This window comes from Naegleria lovaniensis (genome assembly GCF_003324165.1).
Source record: "Naegleria lovaniensis strain ATCC 30569 chromosome Unknown tig023, whole genome shotgun sequence".
Classification (NCBI taxonomy): domain Eukaryota; phylum Heterolobosea; class Eutetramitea; order Acrasida; family Naegleriidae; genus Naegleria; species Naegleria lovaniensis.
This window is the reverse complement of record NW_025407845.1, coordinates 420,105-435,818: the sequence shown is the minus strand read 5'-3', so window position 1 is coordinate 435,818 and position 15,714 is coordinate 420,105. Positions and strand designations below refer to the sequence as shown.

Sequence of the window (15,714 nt, the reverse complement as noted above, 5' to 3'; positions counted from 1 at the left end):
GAGTGCAGATTTGTGTGACTTGAATTTATTTACAACAACCAATGGTGTCATTTTCGGTTTCTGTATTGAAAGTAAGGTTTTCACTTTTGATTTCCAAAATATGCTGAATAATAATAATGTTCCATCCTAGCTCGTAATAAATCTTCGCTAAAGACTGGTTCATACTTTCTGTTTCCACCAAAACCATGAGTTTTTACAGCTTCCAAAATTAATGCATCGTCCTTATCACCAATATATTCAATCATTCTGGGATGTTGTTTTAATGCCCATAACATAAATTCCTTGTCATTTCTTAATGTCATGCAGCAAAAGTTAATTGCATGTGGGCTTTGATGTAAAGCTTCGCTAATGATTTGCTTGTCTCTCTGCAAAGTTTTGGAAGCAAAATTTAAGGCCCCTCCGTTCTGTTTCACACTTTGCAACACAACTTCTTTGTCTTCTTTTAAGTCCTCTGATGCGTACTGTAGCATAAGTCCTGATTGCTGAACAGCCGTTAAAACAACATGCTTATCATTCTTTAACTCATCGGACACGTATCGAAGAACAAAAGGATGACGTGTAATCAATTGCATTATAAATTCCTTGTCGTTCCTTAATTCTTCATGCACATATTTAAATAACGAAAAATCGTGATTGAGCGCCTTCAATACAAACTGTTTGTCACGTCTCAACTCCATAGGTGCTGTCAATAATGCTGGCCCAAAACGCTCGACTGCATGTGAGACTATTTGTGGATCACTTCTTGTTGTTTCTGTAGCATATAAAAAAGCAGCACCGTTTTGTTTCACTGCTTCAAGTACAATTTCGTGGTCACGCCTCAAATCATCGGATGCATTTATCAATGCAAGGCCGTTAATACGAGTTGCTCTCATCATAAATTCCTTTTGTTTAGTTAGTCTAAAAGAATACCTAAGACAGAGGACATTAACACTGATAGCTTTCAGCATAAATTCATGGTCATGTACCAAGTCCGAAAAGAGATAAATTAAGCCAAAATCGTGCTTAATGGCTTCCAATGCTAATTGTTGATCATTTTTCAAGTCTTGTGCTGTGCTGAGCAGTAAGCTCAAAATGGACCTATTTTTGACAGCAGTAGTAATAATAAATTCACGATCGTTTCTCAATGTTTTCATTAACATGATGGAATCATTGTTCCAATTAATCGATGAATATTTGTGTGCCACAGTCGGACATATGGAAGTCAAAAAAACATCATTGTCTTTTGTTAGTGTCTCGGATGCATAACGTTGGGCTTGGTTGTTTTGCATCACTGCACGTAGCACAACTTCCTTATCATTCTTTAACTCAGAAGAAGCAAATTGAAGAGCGATACCATCGTTAGTAACCGCTGCCAACACAATCTCCTTATCGTTTAGAAATTTTTCATGGTTCGATAATGAAAGTCTGTGCAACGTTCGGTGACCAGTAATCTTTGCTGCTTCCAACACTGCATCTCTGCAGCTCAACAACTCGTTAGGTACGTACGTGTATGGCGATTTTTTTTGCCGAATTGATGCAATAAACACATCTACATCCGTTCTCAAGTGTTTTGCAATAAATCCGGTATCGAGTCCGTACTTGTTGATATGATGGATTATCAATTCTTTATCATTTAAAAATTCAATAGGAAAATATCCATCATAACGACGTTCTCTATTTTCAAGCCATTTCTTTTTCCCGATTTGTTGTAAGGTGAATCGATTCCGTAGCCATAATTCTAATTCTTTTTTCGTCGGAAGATATTCATTGGATGATTGGGTAACAATATTATTGTCAAAATCATTACTAGTTGATCGACATGGTTGAACTGATAAATCCATCAAAACAATCCTCACTGCACAACCTTCATGAATCCTCTCGGAGAGGGTGTTGATATTGTGCTTTTCGTTTAAGTGCGTTCGTTTTTTTTCAAATTTTTCTTCCAATTCCAATCAACTCAAAACGAATCTCATTTTTTTTAAAACGAACGGCATTCAAATCCAATCCAACGAACGACCAACTTTTTTCAAACTTTGGAGGCATTTTTAAATTTGGTTGATTTGGTTGGTTCGATTGGTTTGATTGGTTCGATTGGTTTGGTTGGTTTGGTTGGTTTGATTGGTTGATTGGTTCGACTGGAGGCATTTTTAAATTTGATTGGTTTGGTTGGTTCGATCGGTTCGAAAAGGTGAAGTGATTTTATTAAATTAAACAGAATCATCGTCATTCCAAAGGCGTTGGCAATGGTTGATATACGAGGCAATTAAGTCCACAGAAAGGCTATTCATTGTTTCTTCAACAATCGTTGGAAGAGGCTCTGTGGAATATTCGTAGTGTTGTAATTTTTGCTTTATCCAACCAAAACAAAATTCAATTGGATTGTAGTCTGGCTTCAATACAAGGACACCACAATACTTTGCAATTCAATATGAACAGATGCATTATCCATATTAATCATCGAGCCTTTTGGAAGCATAATTGAAATTCTACGAAGAAATTCGTTAAATTGATTGCTTTTTTAGTTGTATCAATAAATTGACATAGACTAATCCACCAACAATGTTAATACAAGCAAGCAATGAAAATCTTTGTGTAGTTAAATGATGACCGACAGATTTCTCCAGATAAAGAATGACCATATGTGAATTGACATATGTCCTACATTACTGGATAAAATGCTTGGAGAAACAGATACCAACGACCAAACCAATACGCTAGCCAAAATCAAAATTTTTTCAATTCAAATCCAATTCCAACCTGCCAAAACCTAATTAAAAATTTTTAAAACCAATTTGCATTTTATTCAAACGAAAAACGAACGCACTTTAACGAAAAGCACAATATAAATTTCATGTTGTGCTGCATTTAAGTCAGGACTATCTCTCAAGTTTCAATTTGATGCACAGAAAATATTACTCACGTTGTTTATGCTTTACATTATTCAGCAATATACATCGGATTTGAGTGAATTTAGGTACTATTATGAATCATTCTCATCATCCTCATCAAAATCATTTTCGTCAGATTCGTCTCTCATTTCCTGCTTGGCACATTTGGTGCACAAATCATCAGAAATATGTGCATCACAACACATTAATTTACATGAATGACATTTCTGTTCACTTTCATTGCTACATGATGTGACAGAACATGCTAAGGTTTTTGAGGATGTTTGAATTCGATTCTTTTGTTGTAGGTTTTTCCTTTTTTGAGAGATTAATTTTCTCACGTTGTCTCCATTTCCTCCCATCTTCTGAGAGATGAAAGCACTTAATACTTGTCTTTCAAAAGAATCTTGTTTCAAGTTTTCCAAATTCTTGCCAAACAATTTCAATGATAAGAATTCACATGCGTTGCTTTGTGTTCCGCCTTGCAATGCTTCCTGTACCAGCTCGGAGGAGATTTGCAAGGATTGCTTTCCTTAGCCACAACTAATGGAAGTTGTTTAAAGAGATCACTTCTGTGCGTGATACATTGGTAAGCCTTTGTAAGTAATTCTTGGAGAATATTAAATAATTCATAACACTGTTCCAATTTCTCAAATTGCTTCTCAATCACAAGAGCTTCGTCTACTGTAAGATCTGCAATGTAAAAAGTTCCATCTCTCTCACTAATGAGCTTATTGTTCAATAATTTGATTTTCTTAGACTTGGGTTGAATTTCATCATCATGATTTGGTGGATCGTTGTGTGGTTTTGAATCATTTTCTTTGAAAAATAATTGAGAGCTTGATTGAGAATTTGATGGAGAACTTGATTGAGGATTTGATGAAGAACTTGATGGCCTTAACTCGGCTAAAGCTGTGCCGTATCAACAGGCCTTGACCTCAAACGCCATCCTTAACGATTGAAAGATCTTTCAATTTGTTATCCATGATCCTTCCAGAACAAGGAATCCCTATAATCCAACCAACATGTCGTAGATTGAATTTCGTTAACAATATTTTAAATAAACCACCAAAATGTTTACATTAAAAGTGATCAATGATTCTGCTTTAAGGCTACCTTAGTCATGTCATTTGGACACGCGATTTTTGAGGTTGTTTCTTCATTTTTTTAAAAGACACCCCGCTCAGGTTAGTGGACGTCTTTATCACTTGTCAAACCCAAGACACCCGGGTGTCTTTTAAAAAAATGAAGAAACAATCGCTGTTGTTGCTCCGATGGCTGTTTGCCATGGTCGTGATGATGAAAGTTGTGTTTGATTTTACATCATCATCGAGGCTTGTTCGGGCAATGAAAGCACAACGAGAAGGTTCGATGGAAATTCAAACCATTTTTTATTCTCACCGATTCAATACTTGTTGGAATGTATCGGAATACATGACACGTGCCACAAGTTTTTTGAGAGAGATGGGAAATGAGCGATGGATACCCGATGAGTTTGGATGCTCAAATATTTCATTATGGACAAAATATGGAGTTCAGCCCGTCATTGCTAGATCTGGCCAAGAAATTGTTTGGTATTATAGTTTTGTAATTTTTGAGAATATCGGTCAGAGCTATGATGTTTGTAAAAAAGTGAGAAAATGGGAAGAAGCTTTGAAACTATCGTGTGACTCCCTGTTTTGTGATATGAATAGTAACGTTTCGATCGATTTGGCTACATATATTGAACGGGAAACACAATATTCAACAACTATTTATGACTGGATCAATTATTGCCAATATTGTACAAATGAGAGGACACTGCGATCTTACAAACATATTTCATTCAAAGCAAGTAATTTGAAAACATGTACGCCAAAGGATGAAAAAGTGAGCGAAATGTTGAACCAATATCCTAGCTCTATAACATATTGTGGAAATTATCAATTTGGAATTCCGTTTATCATTAATAGCACTGCCGTTGAACCGAACGCACTCTATGGGAATTATTCATACATTTGTTATTGCATAGACGGCAATTATTTTGCTCTCAAATGTGACAACAATCTCTCCAATTTTGCAGCAAGACAAGCCATAGGTGCTATTACTTGTACTCTTCATGGGCTTTCATTATTATTGGCCTTTTTTTCAACCTTTATTCCAAAAATCCGAACATGCATCAAACAAAAGAAAATTATGAACAGTGTGACAATTACAAGTGTGGTGCTGAGCGAATTTGTTCTCACTACTGCAAGTATTTTTGAAATTTCATACTCGACAAGTGTTCCATCTACAGTTATTATTAATACTGGAATTGCTATGGTATTTGCAAGTCTCTTTACTTGGGTATTGAGATGGGTAGCATTAGTATTGTTCATCAAGACCAAAAGCAACAAAGTAGCTGCAGTATTGTACTGTCTATTAGCAATTTTGTTTATTTTGGTTGGAATTGCGTTGCCAATTACCATGACTCTATTTGGAGATTTGCAATCAATTATTCGATTTTTCTCGATTTACTCAACAGCAATGTCTGGAAGCACTGGATTTTTGTTCGCCATTTCATCAGCATGGATTTATTGGGCCATGAAGCAAGTTTCAGATGTAGACATTTTCAACTCTTCTGTAAGTATTAAGATTTCACAATTGTATTGACCAACCATGAAAAAGTTCTTGAAATATGTGGGATTATTCACAGTTTCTAGTGCCCTGTTTTCTTTGTGCTACATGACAATATCCTCAACTCCAGGAGCTTTTTTCAATGGATTACTGTCAGGTGTTGTCTCCATTGTGGTTCATTCTTCACTTGTTGCAATTTCAAACGGACTGACCTACTCGGAATTCGAAAAGGAAGATTTCAACGATTGCTGGAATTGTTTGCGTGTTATCAAAGTCAAACGTGGAAATCGACAACAGACTACAACATCTTCAATCACAGATACAAATTCCTCCTATTACTCGAGACTGATGCCATCTGAAGATGCAAATTGATGGTGATTCATGGCGTTTTTGTTACCACGATTAACAGGTCACGTCAATAGCCAGATTGGAGCGTGTTTTTCAAACCATTCGCCAAATTACAGAAAGATGACTGAGATTGCAATACTTCTCGACAGTGTTCGTTGCATTTGTTACCTGTCGTGCGTTGCATGAATCATTTTTTCATAATCATCCTCATTATGATTATAATAACCATGTGCCTATTTATGAACTCATACTGCTGCATGTCATTCTCATCATCATTACAAAAAAAAATGTCAAAACTCTTCCTCTGTTCCTTGTTGTTGGTTTTATTCGCTGCCTCGTTGGTAGTCTGTGCCGACTCAGAGTCCATGCTCGCCAGTGGAGCCACTCTCGTGGTCAACACTGCTTCCTTGAATGTCCGTCGAGGACCATGTACCAACCAAGGTGTCATTACTGCCATCTCTCAAGGAGCTACCGTCACTTACGGTGGTGAAACTGTGAACGGATGTGGATACACATGGCATAAAGTGCGTGGCAGTTTTGGAACTGGTTATGCTGCTTCTCAATACTTGAATGAACGACCAAGCAATCCTGGTGGTTCTTCTGGTTCTAGCATTAGTGTTGAGCAATTGAGAGCTTGTATGCCAGGTTTATCTTCTGCCAAGGCTAATCAATATATTAATTATTTGAATGATGCTTTGAGAACTGGTAGCATCAACACTTGTTGCAGAAAGAGTGCCTTCTTGGGTATGTTTTTTTTTACAATGTTTGATTCATGAAGATTCATCATGATGATGTAAATGTATTGTTGAATCATCATGTCATCAACACACTTATTTCCATTTTTGGATTTGAACTTGTCATGAATTGAACATTAGCTCAACTTGCTCACGAGTCTGGTGATCTCAACTGGTGGGTTGAATTCGCTTCTGGTGCTGCTTATGAAGGAAGAAAGGATCTTGGTAACATTTATCCAGGTGATGGTGTTAGAGTAAGTAGAGTCATTAATTTCTCACTTTGAAGATTATTCATTCTTGATGCAATTTCATGATGAAAATATTGTCAACACACACAAATTTAACAACACAGTATAAGGGACGTGGACCAATTCAAATTACTGGACGTGCCAACTACAGAGCTGCCGGACAAGCTATTGGCGTTGATTTGGAAAACAATCCAACTAGAGCTTCTGATGTTGATGTTGGTTTTAGAACTGCTGTTTGGTTCTGGAATTCTCGCTCATTGAATCAATATGCTGACAAGTGCGATCAAGCTAACTTTGATGTCATTACCAGAAGAATCAATGGTGGTTACAATGGAAAGGCTGACAGAGATGCCAAGTGGAGACGTGCTAGAAGTGCTTTGGGTTGTTAAATTTTTGAACCGAGTTTCTTTCCCAATAAAAACATCTTCGTTTTATAAAATTCAAAATTTGACAAATAATTTAGTACGAGGTGATTCTCATATGCAAGGACTAATTGCGTTTGACAACTGCATTTCATCAAACACAAATTACATCACCCTTAATAAAATATCCCAAATCAAATTCAACCTACTACTGGACGTCACTACTCATCATGACATTTTTACTGTAAACTGAAATCATTTCACTCGTACTTGTGAAACCAGGACAATTCCCCAACACCAAATCGCGTATCATTTCACACCATCTCATTTCTCAATTATTATAAAAATCAGAAATCTCTCGATTACTATAACTTGGGGCAAATAGTTTTCAATTCAACATATTGAACCATTTATTTTCTCTCCGTGGATGCCAATCGCAGTTTTCACTTGCTACTTTTTCAAAGGCCGTTACTTTCCAAATGTTTCCAATCATTACCATTTCATTTCATCAAAAAAAAATGTCAACTTTTCAAACACTCCTCTTCACACTATGTGTGTTGGTAGCTTCCATTCTTTTCGCAGTCAATAACACACATGCTGCTGATTCTGAATCGTATCTCGCAAGTGGAGCTACTCTTGTCGTGAACACACAAGCATTGAATATTCGTTCTGGACCATGTACCAATAAACGAGTGTTGACATCTCTCGGTAGAGGTAAACAAGTGACTTATACTGGTAAAACAGTGAGAGGTTGTGGTTACATGTGGCATGCTGTTCGTGGTGCTTTTGGTTTAGGATATGCTGCTTCTCAATTCTTGTCAGAGAAGAAGGGCACTCGTCCAAGTCAACCAAGTCGACCATCTGCTCCAACTTCTGGAGGTATGACAGCTGCTCAATTGACAAGATGTATGCCTAATTTGAGAGCTAGCAAGGCCAGTACTTATATTCCATATTTGAATGCTGCTATGAAGAGTGGAAATATTAATACTTGTTGTCGTAAAAGTGCATTCTTGGGTAAGTGTTTGTTTAATCAATTGATCTCTCTCATCGTTGTGTGAAATTTGTGTGAAATTTGTGATGAATCATCATGTGTTTGCTTTTTGTGATCACATGTGTAATCATCATCATCATGTGCAGCTCAATTGGCTCATGAAAGTGGTGACCTCAACTGGTGGGTTGAATTTGCAAGCGGAAGAGCTTATGAAGGAAGAAGAGGTAAGTGAGTGCGTGAATATCATCAAATGATTTGCCAAATGTTTATTTCGTGCATTGACATGTTCAACATGTGTGTAACAAACAGACCTTGGAAATACTCATCCAGGTGATGGTGTGAGATATAAGGGACGTGGTCCAATTCAAATCACTGGTAGAAACAACTACAGAGCTGCTGGAAGAGCGATTGGAATTGATTTGGAGAGAAACCCAACCAGAGCTTCTGATGTTGATGTTGGTTTCAGAACTGCTGTTTGGTTCTGGAATTCTCGTTCATTGAATCAATATGCTGATCGTTGTAATCAAGCTAACTTTGATGTCATTACAAGAAGAATCAATGGTGGTTACAATGGAAAGGCTGACAGAGATGCCAAGTGGAGACGTATTCGATCTGTGTTGGGTTGTTAAATTTGTGTTGTTCACTTAGATCCTCTTGTACAATATTTTAATTAAAATAAGGATGGACGAGGAATAAACACACGTTCGAAAACAAACTCAATTTCATGCGATTGCGATTGCAATCGACACTCCAAAGCAACATCAACATTTGACCTTAATTTAAAAAATTTCAACAAAATCACAAGTCAAATCCCTGCTTAGTTATATTTATTGGACAAGACAATCAAAATATCCAAAGCATCGACCCATTCTGTTCGATCCTCCACAGAGGAAGCATCAAACACATAGGTTCGAGATGTGGTCGATAATTTGAAACAATACAATCTTCCACTCGATTCCTTGTCACTGTCAGAAGCATATTGCACTCGAGTACCTTTCAATGGAATGGAATCAATTGGTTTTGGATCTCCTTTCTGTTTATAATACGAGAGTTGGTATTGACTTGAAGAATTTTCAACAGGTTCAATCACGAAATATCGTTTCTTCCAACTCTTAAATCCTCCTCCTTGTTTTACGAGAAATCCTGTTTTGGTTTTTGCCTTCTCTGCTCGATCGGCTGTTGACAAATTTCCACTACTGCCACTGCTTCGTGTCAGAGATGAGGATGAGGAATTTGTGGCTTTGGATTTCACATTGATGAGAGTGGATCCTCGAACGGCTGTTCGTACTGTCGTTGAAGCGCTTAATAACGATGAAGAGAATGAAGATGTTGTTGTCGAGTTGTCACCCATGCCAGTATTGCCATTGGCCTCAAACAATGGATTGGCAAATGCTGTAAATTCACTTGTATAATCAGCAGCTGCTTCGAGTTGTTTCGAGTTGTTGCTTCCAAATACTGGTGTCGATGGAGAATTTGTTGTTGCATTGGTTTGTGGCATTCCAGTCGTTCTCAAACGAACAGTGGCACGTTTCTTTTTATCGGCAGAACTGACATCACCCGAGTGTGAAGAGAAGATTGAGAATCGGCTTCTTGATTTTGGTGCTCCCAAATTTTCCAAGTTTGGTTCATTATCTTCATAGTAATCATTCAAAGTGTCATCCGTACTAGTTGTCGAAGATGTCGTTGTTGAGGTAGTGACCGCTGCTGTTGAATCAGTATTTTCAGTAGAGGAAGGTTGTGAAGAACTCTCGGTAGTAGAAGTTGATTTTGATTGTTGCAATGAAGGTGAGGTCACAATAATCGATCCACTAGTACTTAATGTCTTTTTCATGGGAGTTGGTGAACTGACTGGAGAAGTTGCTGTTGTTGTTGTTGTTGAGGTAGTGGTTGACGACGATGGAGAAGTGGGTTCAGTAGTTGTTGCAGTTGTGGTTGATGCTGTTGTTGTTGTTGGTTGACCTTCTTTTGGCATGACCACAGTTCTTCGAACCACACGAACGACCTTTTTAGTTGTAGCAACTGGTTGGGATTGGCCATTGTTAGAAACTTCATCGTTGGAAGACGAGATTTGAGTGTCATCATGAATGACAGGTGTTGCTGCTGTGGATGGTGGTTGTTTTTCAGGTTGCTTTTCTTGTTGTGCCTTTAACTTTTCTTGTTTTGCTTCGGCTTGTTTAAGTTCTGCTTGCAATCCTTCTTGTTTGTGTTTGGCAGAAAGGAGCTCTTGCTCTTGTTGTTGAATTTGTTCGGCCTGTTGTGACAATTGTTTCAATAACATTTCATTCTTTTCATTGAGTGAGGTGATGGTGTCATTAAGATCAGTAATGGTGGAGTTGAGTTCAGAAATCTTTTCTTTGGCTGCTTGGTTTTTGTTCTTGTTTTCTTCTTCCAATTGTTCACACTTGGACTTGTATTGAGCAAGTTCCTTTTCGAGTTTCTTGATCATGTCGACTTTCGTGTCGAGTTCACCTTCAAGCTCTGCTTTCTTGTCTTCATAATCTGAATGAATGTTTGAGATTTGATTTTCCAAATCTGAAATGGTGTTATCTTTCTCTTCAGTTTTGTCAGTCAAGTCCATAATTTCTTGTTGTAACTCGAGTCGTTCTTGTTTGTGCTTTTGTTGCAATTTTTCTAACTCTGCTTGATGTTTGACTTTCAAATCGTCGACAGCTTGTAAATGATCATTTTCCACATCTCGCAATTTCTTTTCGTGCTCTTTCAAAGCTACAGAATGTCTTTCTGTGACTTCCTTAATTTTTTCGACAATTTCATTTTCGTATCGAGCTGTCACAACTTTACGTTCTTCTTCAACTGCCTTATTCTTTTCCAATTCGAGTTCACTTTTGGTTTGTTGAATCATAAGGGCTCCTTTTTGCTTTTCCTCTTTGAGAGAAATTTCCAAATTGTCGACCTTTGATTGTGAATCAACCAATTCTGTTCTAACTTTCTCAATCTCAGAGTTTTTCTCTTCTACCAAAGAGTGTAGAGTCTTCACTTGACTATGTTCCTCAGAGAGGCTTTGTTTCAGTTGATTGATTTCACTTTCATGTCTTGCTGTCCAACGAGTTGTGAGCGATTCAACCTCGGTCTTGTGTGCAGACTTGAGAAGTTCCATTATAGATTTTTGATCTTCACATTCAGAACGTGCTTGAGTAAGATCTTTCTTGGTCTCTTCCAATGTCGATTTCAAGCTGGCCAAATTATTTTGCTCATCCTGAAGTTCTTTCTTCACACGTTCATGATCTTTGACAAGCTGTTGATATTGGGAATCCTTTTCCTTGAGATCATTTTGCAACAATTCAACCTTCTTCAACAATTCTTGTTTCTCATTATTGATACTCTCTACACTTGACATGTTGGAGAGCACGGCACTGCTTTTTTCGGAAAGATCCTTCTCAAGTTTTTGATTGGCATCACGAAGAGATGATAATTTGTTCTCATAGTCAGTAGTAACGCGATCCAACTCGACTTTGGAATCTTTTAGCTTCTTTTCAACCTCCTGCAATTCATTGGTCAATTTATCAATCTTGTTTTGAGAAGATGTCTTTTCTTCTTCAATATTTCGAGAGTGCTCTTCTTGTAGTTGCTGAACTTGTTGTACATGTTGTTTTTGGAGAGTAGATTTTTCAGTCTCGAATTGTTTTTCAAGTTTGTCTTTGGCTTTTTCAGCATTTTCCAAATTCAATAAAGCACTCTCATGTTTCTTCTTCCATTCCACCAATTCAGAGGATTCCTTCTCTAATTGAGAACGCAAGTTTGAAATTTCCACAGAGAAGACTTCCTTCTCCTTATTTAGCTTGTCAACAGATTGTGTGAGTGAATCAATCTCTGTTTGCAACTGATTCTTTTGTTTCAATTTCTCATCTTGCAATTGAGTAATCTCAGAAGAGAGTTCTTTGATTCGTTGAAGATTCGACGAGTTTTGAGTGGCAAGTACAGATGATGACTCGACTGATTTTTCTTGCAATTGATCAAGTTGTTGTTGAAGTATATTAGCCTCTTCCTCTTTCGATTTGAGCTTATTTTGTAAATTGCTCAATTGCTCCTGAAGTGAGGTAATGTTTTGTTTGGACTCGAGTTCTTTTTTGGCTGCCTCTTGAAGACTTGACTTAATCTCAGCAATGGTATTTTCAGATTTTACCTTGTCATTGTTGAGAATTTCGTTTTGCTTTTCTGCTTTTTCAGCACGATCTCGCAACTTGCTGACCTCTTCTCTCTTCTGACCAAGTTGTGAATTGATTTCTTCAATTTCCTTTCTCAGATCAGAATTTTGTTTTTGTAAACTTTCAATTTGTAAAGTATTCTCAGCAATCTTGTTATTCAAATTTTGAATCTCTTTTGATTTGTCCTCAATGGTTTTTTCGTATTGAGAAAGTGTCGTTTGAGTGGCTGATAATTTCTTTTCAAGGTCTGCTGCATTTTCCTTCTCAGCACGTAATTGGCTTTCAAGTTCTTTAAGCTTGTTTTCGAGAGTGGATTTCTCATTTTTCAAATTGGTCAATTCTTGCTCTTTTTGTGAAAGAGAACTATCCAACTTGGAAGATTTTTCTTTCTCGTTTTCAACATTCTTGGACAATGTTTGAAGTTCTTGTTCCTTGGTTGAAATCGTTGATTTCAACGACTCGATATTTGACTTGACTTGTGACACTTCCTTTTCAAGCTCTACTTTTTGTTTCTTCTCAGCTTCCAATTCATTTACAGTTTTTTCTCTGCTTTCCTTTTCTTGTTTCACGCTTTCTTTCAAGTTAGAGATTTCTAATTTGTTTTGTTCTATTGATTTTTCATATTCAGCATTTTCTTTTTGATACGTGGAAATCTTTGAACTTGATTCTTGTTCTTGCTTTTCTAAAGTGACAATCTTTTGTGACAATTCGTTCACAGTTTGCTTTTGTTTGTCAATTTCTTGTTTGAGAGCATTTCGTTCTTCCAAGGTCTTGTTCATCTCATCCTTCAGCTTGGACACTTCTTTTCTTGATTCTTCGAGTTGTTTGTTCAACAATGAAATGTTTTTTTCATTTTCAATTTTGATAAGACTAAGCTGTGTGTTAATAGTCTCCAAAATAGAAGGTCCCATGGTTTCAAAAAGTGAAGTTTGAGCATTTGCACAAAATTGTTTCACATCTACTGTTAATTTTTCTCTCACTTCAGTCTTGGCACGCTTGATTTGCTTTCTCAATAACAACAACTTGCCAGTAACAGTACTCTTGTAATTTTCATGTGTGGACTCGAGTTTTTTCTGTTGTTCGGTCAAGGTTTCAATTTCTCTCAACTTTTCGGAGAGAGAATTGTTGGTACTTTCAAGCTTTTCCAATTGCTCCTTGATCTTTTCTTCATCCTCTGCAGTTTTTTGTTTGAGTTCTTGTTCAGAAGATTTCACTTTGCTAAGTTGAAGTTGCAACTGATCGATTTGATCTTTCAGTGTGGAATTGACTTCTTGCAGAGTTCGATATTGAGAATTTGTTTCTTCCAAGTTTTGTTGTAAATTCTTAATTTGTTGCTTTTGTTGATAGTACTCCTTTTCAGTATCTTGAAGTTTTTTCAAATCTGTAGCCACAGAAGCTATTTGTTGGTTTGTTTTCGAAAATATATCATATTCAATAGTACGTTGTCGAATGATAATAAAAATTAATTCCAAAAAATTGTGAAATACTTACTTATTAACTGATCAGCTGTAGAGTCAATGGTCTTGGTGAGGTCAGAAACAGGAGCGAGACCTGGTTGAGAGCTCGACGAACCAGTTTCCGTAGTTGAAGAAGCAGTGTCTCCTCCAGCACTGGTAGCAACAGCGTCATCAGCAACAAATGGAATAAGGTTCTCCGTTTTCACTTTTGGTATCACAAGATTTTTCAAAGCTGTATCTGCAAACTCCAAAACTCCCAATGTGAACTGAGCTGCATGAGGAATTGCCGGTGAGCAATTTACAAAGGTCGTAGCAATACAGTTATGCAAAGAGCGAGAGTATAGAATAGCTGATAAGCTTGAAGAATAGAATTGGGAGTCGTCCTCTTGAGATTTTGGATCGTTCATCAAGTTACATAAATCCGAAAATGTTGCATGACCATTTTCTAATTCTTCTGCCTCTTCTTCTGAAATATCAATTAAGGGTGATTCGAGATCGATACAAGTCAATTTGCTGCATATGGTTTTTTGTTTTTCATTGTCTTTTTGCGTCACAGTCAATTCAACAAACAAATTGGAAGCAAATTTTGTGTCTTTTTTCACCTTTTCAATCTTTCTTTTTTGAATTGAGGAAGCCAAAATGTCTAACAACTCGTCATCAGCCTCCACAAATTGTTCAATCAGCCCGTTAACTTCAATTTCTTGAGTGTCTTCCTGTAATAGACATTCAAGACCAGTGAAATCTGGCGTAATTAGTTTTTGAATTCATGAAATCATATAATTATATAGAGTAGATGTACATTTTGAAATATTTGTTCGGTCATCAACCAATTCATTAGGTAAAATTAAATTTCAATTGTTCATACTTTACAAGCTCCTGTAATACCTACCTTCAGAATGTTGTTGTTGAACATGACTCTCATTCAACAAGTCACAAATGATGCCACTTCCACTCCATACTTCATAAACACTCACTTTAATTGTGAATGAAAGACTTTCTGGACTTTCCACAATGGCATCGAAAATTCCACGAATAAATCTGGGCAGCACACCGTCGGTGTCTTTCTCTTCTTGCCAATCAATCACTGAACCAGCATTAACAGCTTCGGAACCCAATATTGTGAAGGTTTTACCTGACTTGGGTGGTGAGCCCCAAGACAAGAAGGTAACATTTCGACCAGACATGAAGAGAGGGATCATGGGCCGAGCAGCCTCTTCGAAAACCTCGCCCTGAGCTGTATTCATGTTGAAAACGCGATCGAATTGAAATTCTTTGGGTTGATCAACGCCATACTATTAATGTTATGTTGAGAGGAATGTATTGTTTGGATTGAAATTGTAAAAGTACCATCATAAACGTGTGTGAGAAGTAACAACGAGTTCATTCCGTATTATAATATCCATGGAAGGTGTTGATGTATCATGGGCAATGTCAATCAGGAACAAATGAGATCATCATGCGACAGCGACACAAATGTGATTCATGGTAAAATTTTGTGTGTGGTGTTGAAGTCAATGAATATTACATCATGATGGAGCATTGTTGTAAATAGAACGGAATGTTACATAAACAACAAGGTGTCATTGTGAAGAAGCACCAGAAATTCAAATTTCAGCATCATCGGATGTTCATCACACTCTCATTCCACACACAATCAACAAAAAAATACAAACCTTCAACAGGAGCTTCTTTCCAGACTTGTGAAAAGCAGCACAACACTTTGTGGCATCGTCCTTGTTGGCTGTAGGTGGATCGATTGCGAGAACGTGTGGTCTGAAACGAATGAAAACTCGCAATTTCTCATCCGTAGTGGGTGTTGTGCTTGTCATTTTTTGCCTTTGGGTAAAAACAACTGTCAATCTGTCATCATCAGGCAATTCACTGAGAGACAATGGTTCAACATGAATTTTCAAAAAGTAAGATGCAATTTTTGCATCGGATCTGAAACA

At 37.2% G+C, this 15,714-nt stretch overlaps 5 protein-coding genes across 5 annotated transcripts; 3 read left to right on the top strand and 2 right to left on the bottom strand.

Annotated features, from left to right (window-relative positions):
- Nucleotides 1-80: 80 nt before the first annotated feature.
- Nucleotides 81-1,820, bottom strand: C9374_005246 (uncharacterized protein; the record flags this gene model as incomplete). The annotated part of the gene is made up of 1 exon (XM_044694975.1): nucleotides 81-1,820. The coding sequence occupies one exon, from the start codon at nucleotides 1,818-1,820 to the stop codon at nucleotides 81-83; it is 1,740 nt and encodes a 579-aa protein (XP_044548345.1).
- A 2,292-nt stretch (nucleotides 1,821-4,112) lies between these two features.
- On the top strand, nucleotides 4,113-5,834 carry C9374_005245 (uncharacterized protein; the record flags this gene model as incomplete). Its single annotated transcript, XM_044694974.1, has 2 exons — nucleotides 4,113-5,468; nucleotides 5,514-5,834. The coding sequence occupies 2 exons, from the start codon at nucleotides 4,113-4,115 to the stop codon at nucleotides 5,832-5,834; spliced, it is 1,677 nt and encodes a 558-aa protein (XP_044548344.1).
- Nucleotides 5,835-6,097: 263 nt separating this feature from the next.
- Nucleotides 6,098-7,181, top strand: C9374_005244 (uncharacterized protein; the record flags this gene model as incomplete). The annotated part of the gene is made up of 3 exons (XM_044694973.1): nucleotides 6,098-6,554; nucleotides 6,686-6,798; nucleotides 6,897-7,181. 3 exons carry the CDS (start codon nucleotides 6,098-6,100, stop codon nucleotides 7,179-7,181), a joined length of 855 nt encoding a protein of 284 aa, XP_044548343.1.
- A 491-nt stretch (nucleotides 7,182-7,672) lies between these two features.
- Nucleotides 7,673-8,774, top strand: C9374_005243 (uncharacterized protein; the record flags this gene model as incomplete). The annotated part of the gene is made up of 3 exons (XM_044694972.1): nucleotides 7,673-8,168; nucleotides 8,292-8,369; nucleotides 8,455-8,774. 3 exons carry the CDS (start codon nucleotides 7,673-7,675, stop codon nucleotides 8,772-8,774), a joined length of 894 nt encoding a protein of 297 aa, XP_044548342.1.
- Nucleotides 8,775-8,962: 188 nt separating this feature from the next.
- Nucleotides 8,963-15,594, bottom strand: C9374_005242 (uncharacterized protein; the record flags this gene model as incomplete). Its single annotated transcript, XM_044694971.1, has 4 exons — nucleotides 8,963-13,704; nucleotides 13,800-14,507; nucleotides 14,655-15,057; nucleotides 15,439-15,594. The coding sequence occupies 4 exons, from the start codon at nucleotides 15,592-15,594 to the stop codon at nucleotides 8,963-8,965; spliced, it is 6,009 nt and encodes a 2,002-aa protein (XP_044548341.1).
- Between the last annotated feature and the right edge of the window lie 120 nt (nucleotides 15,595-15,714).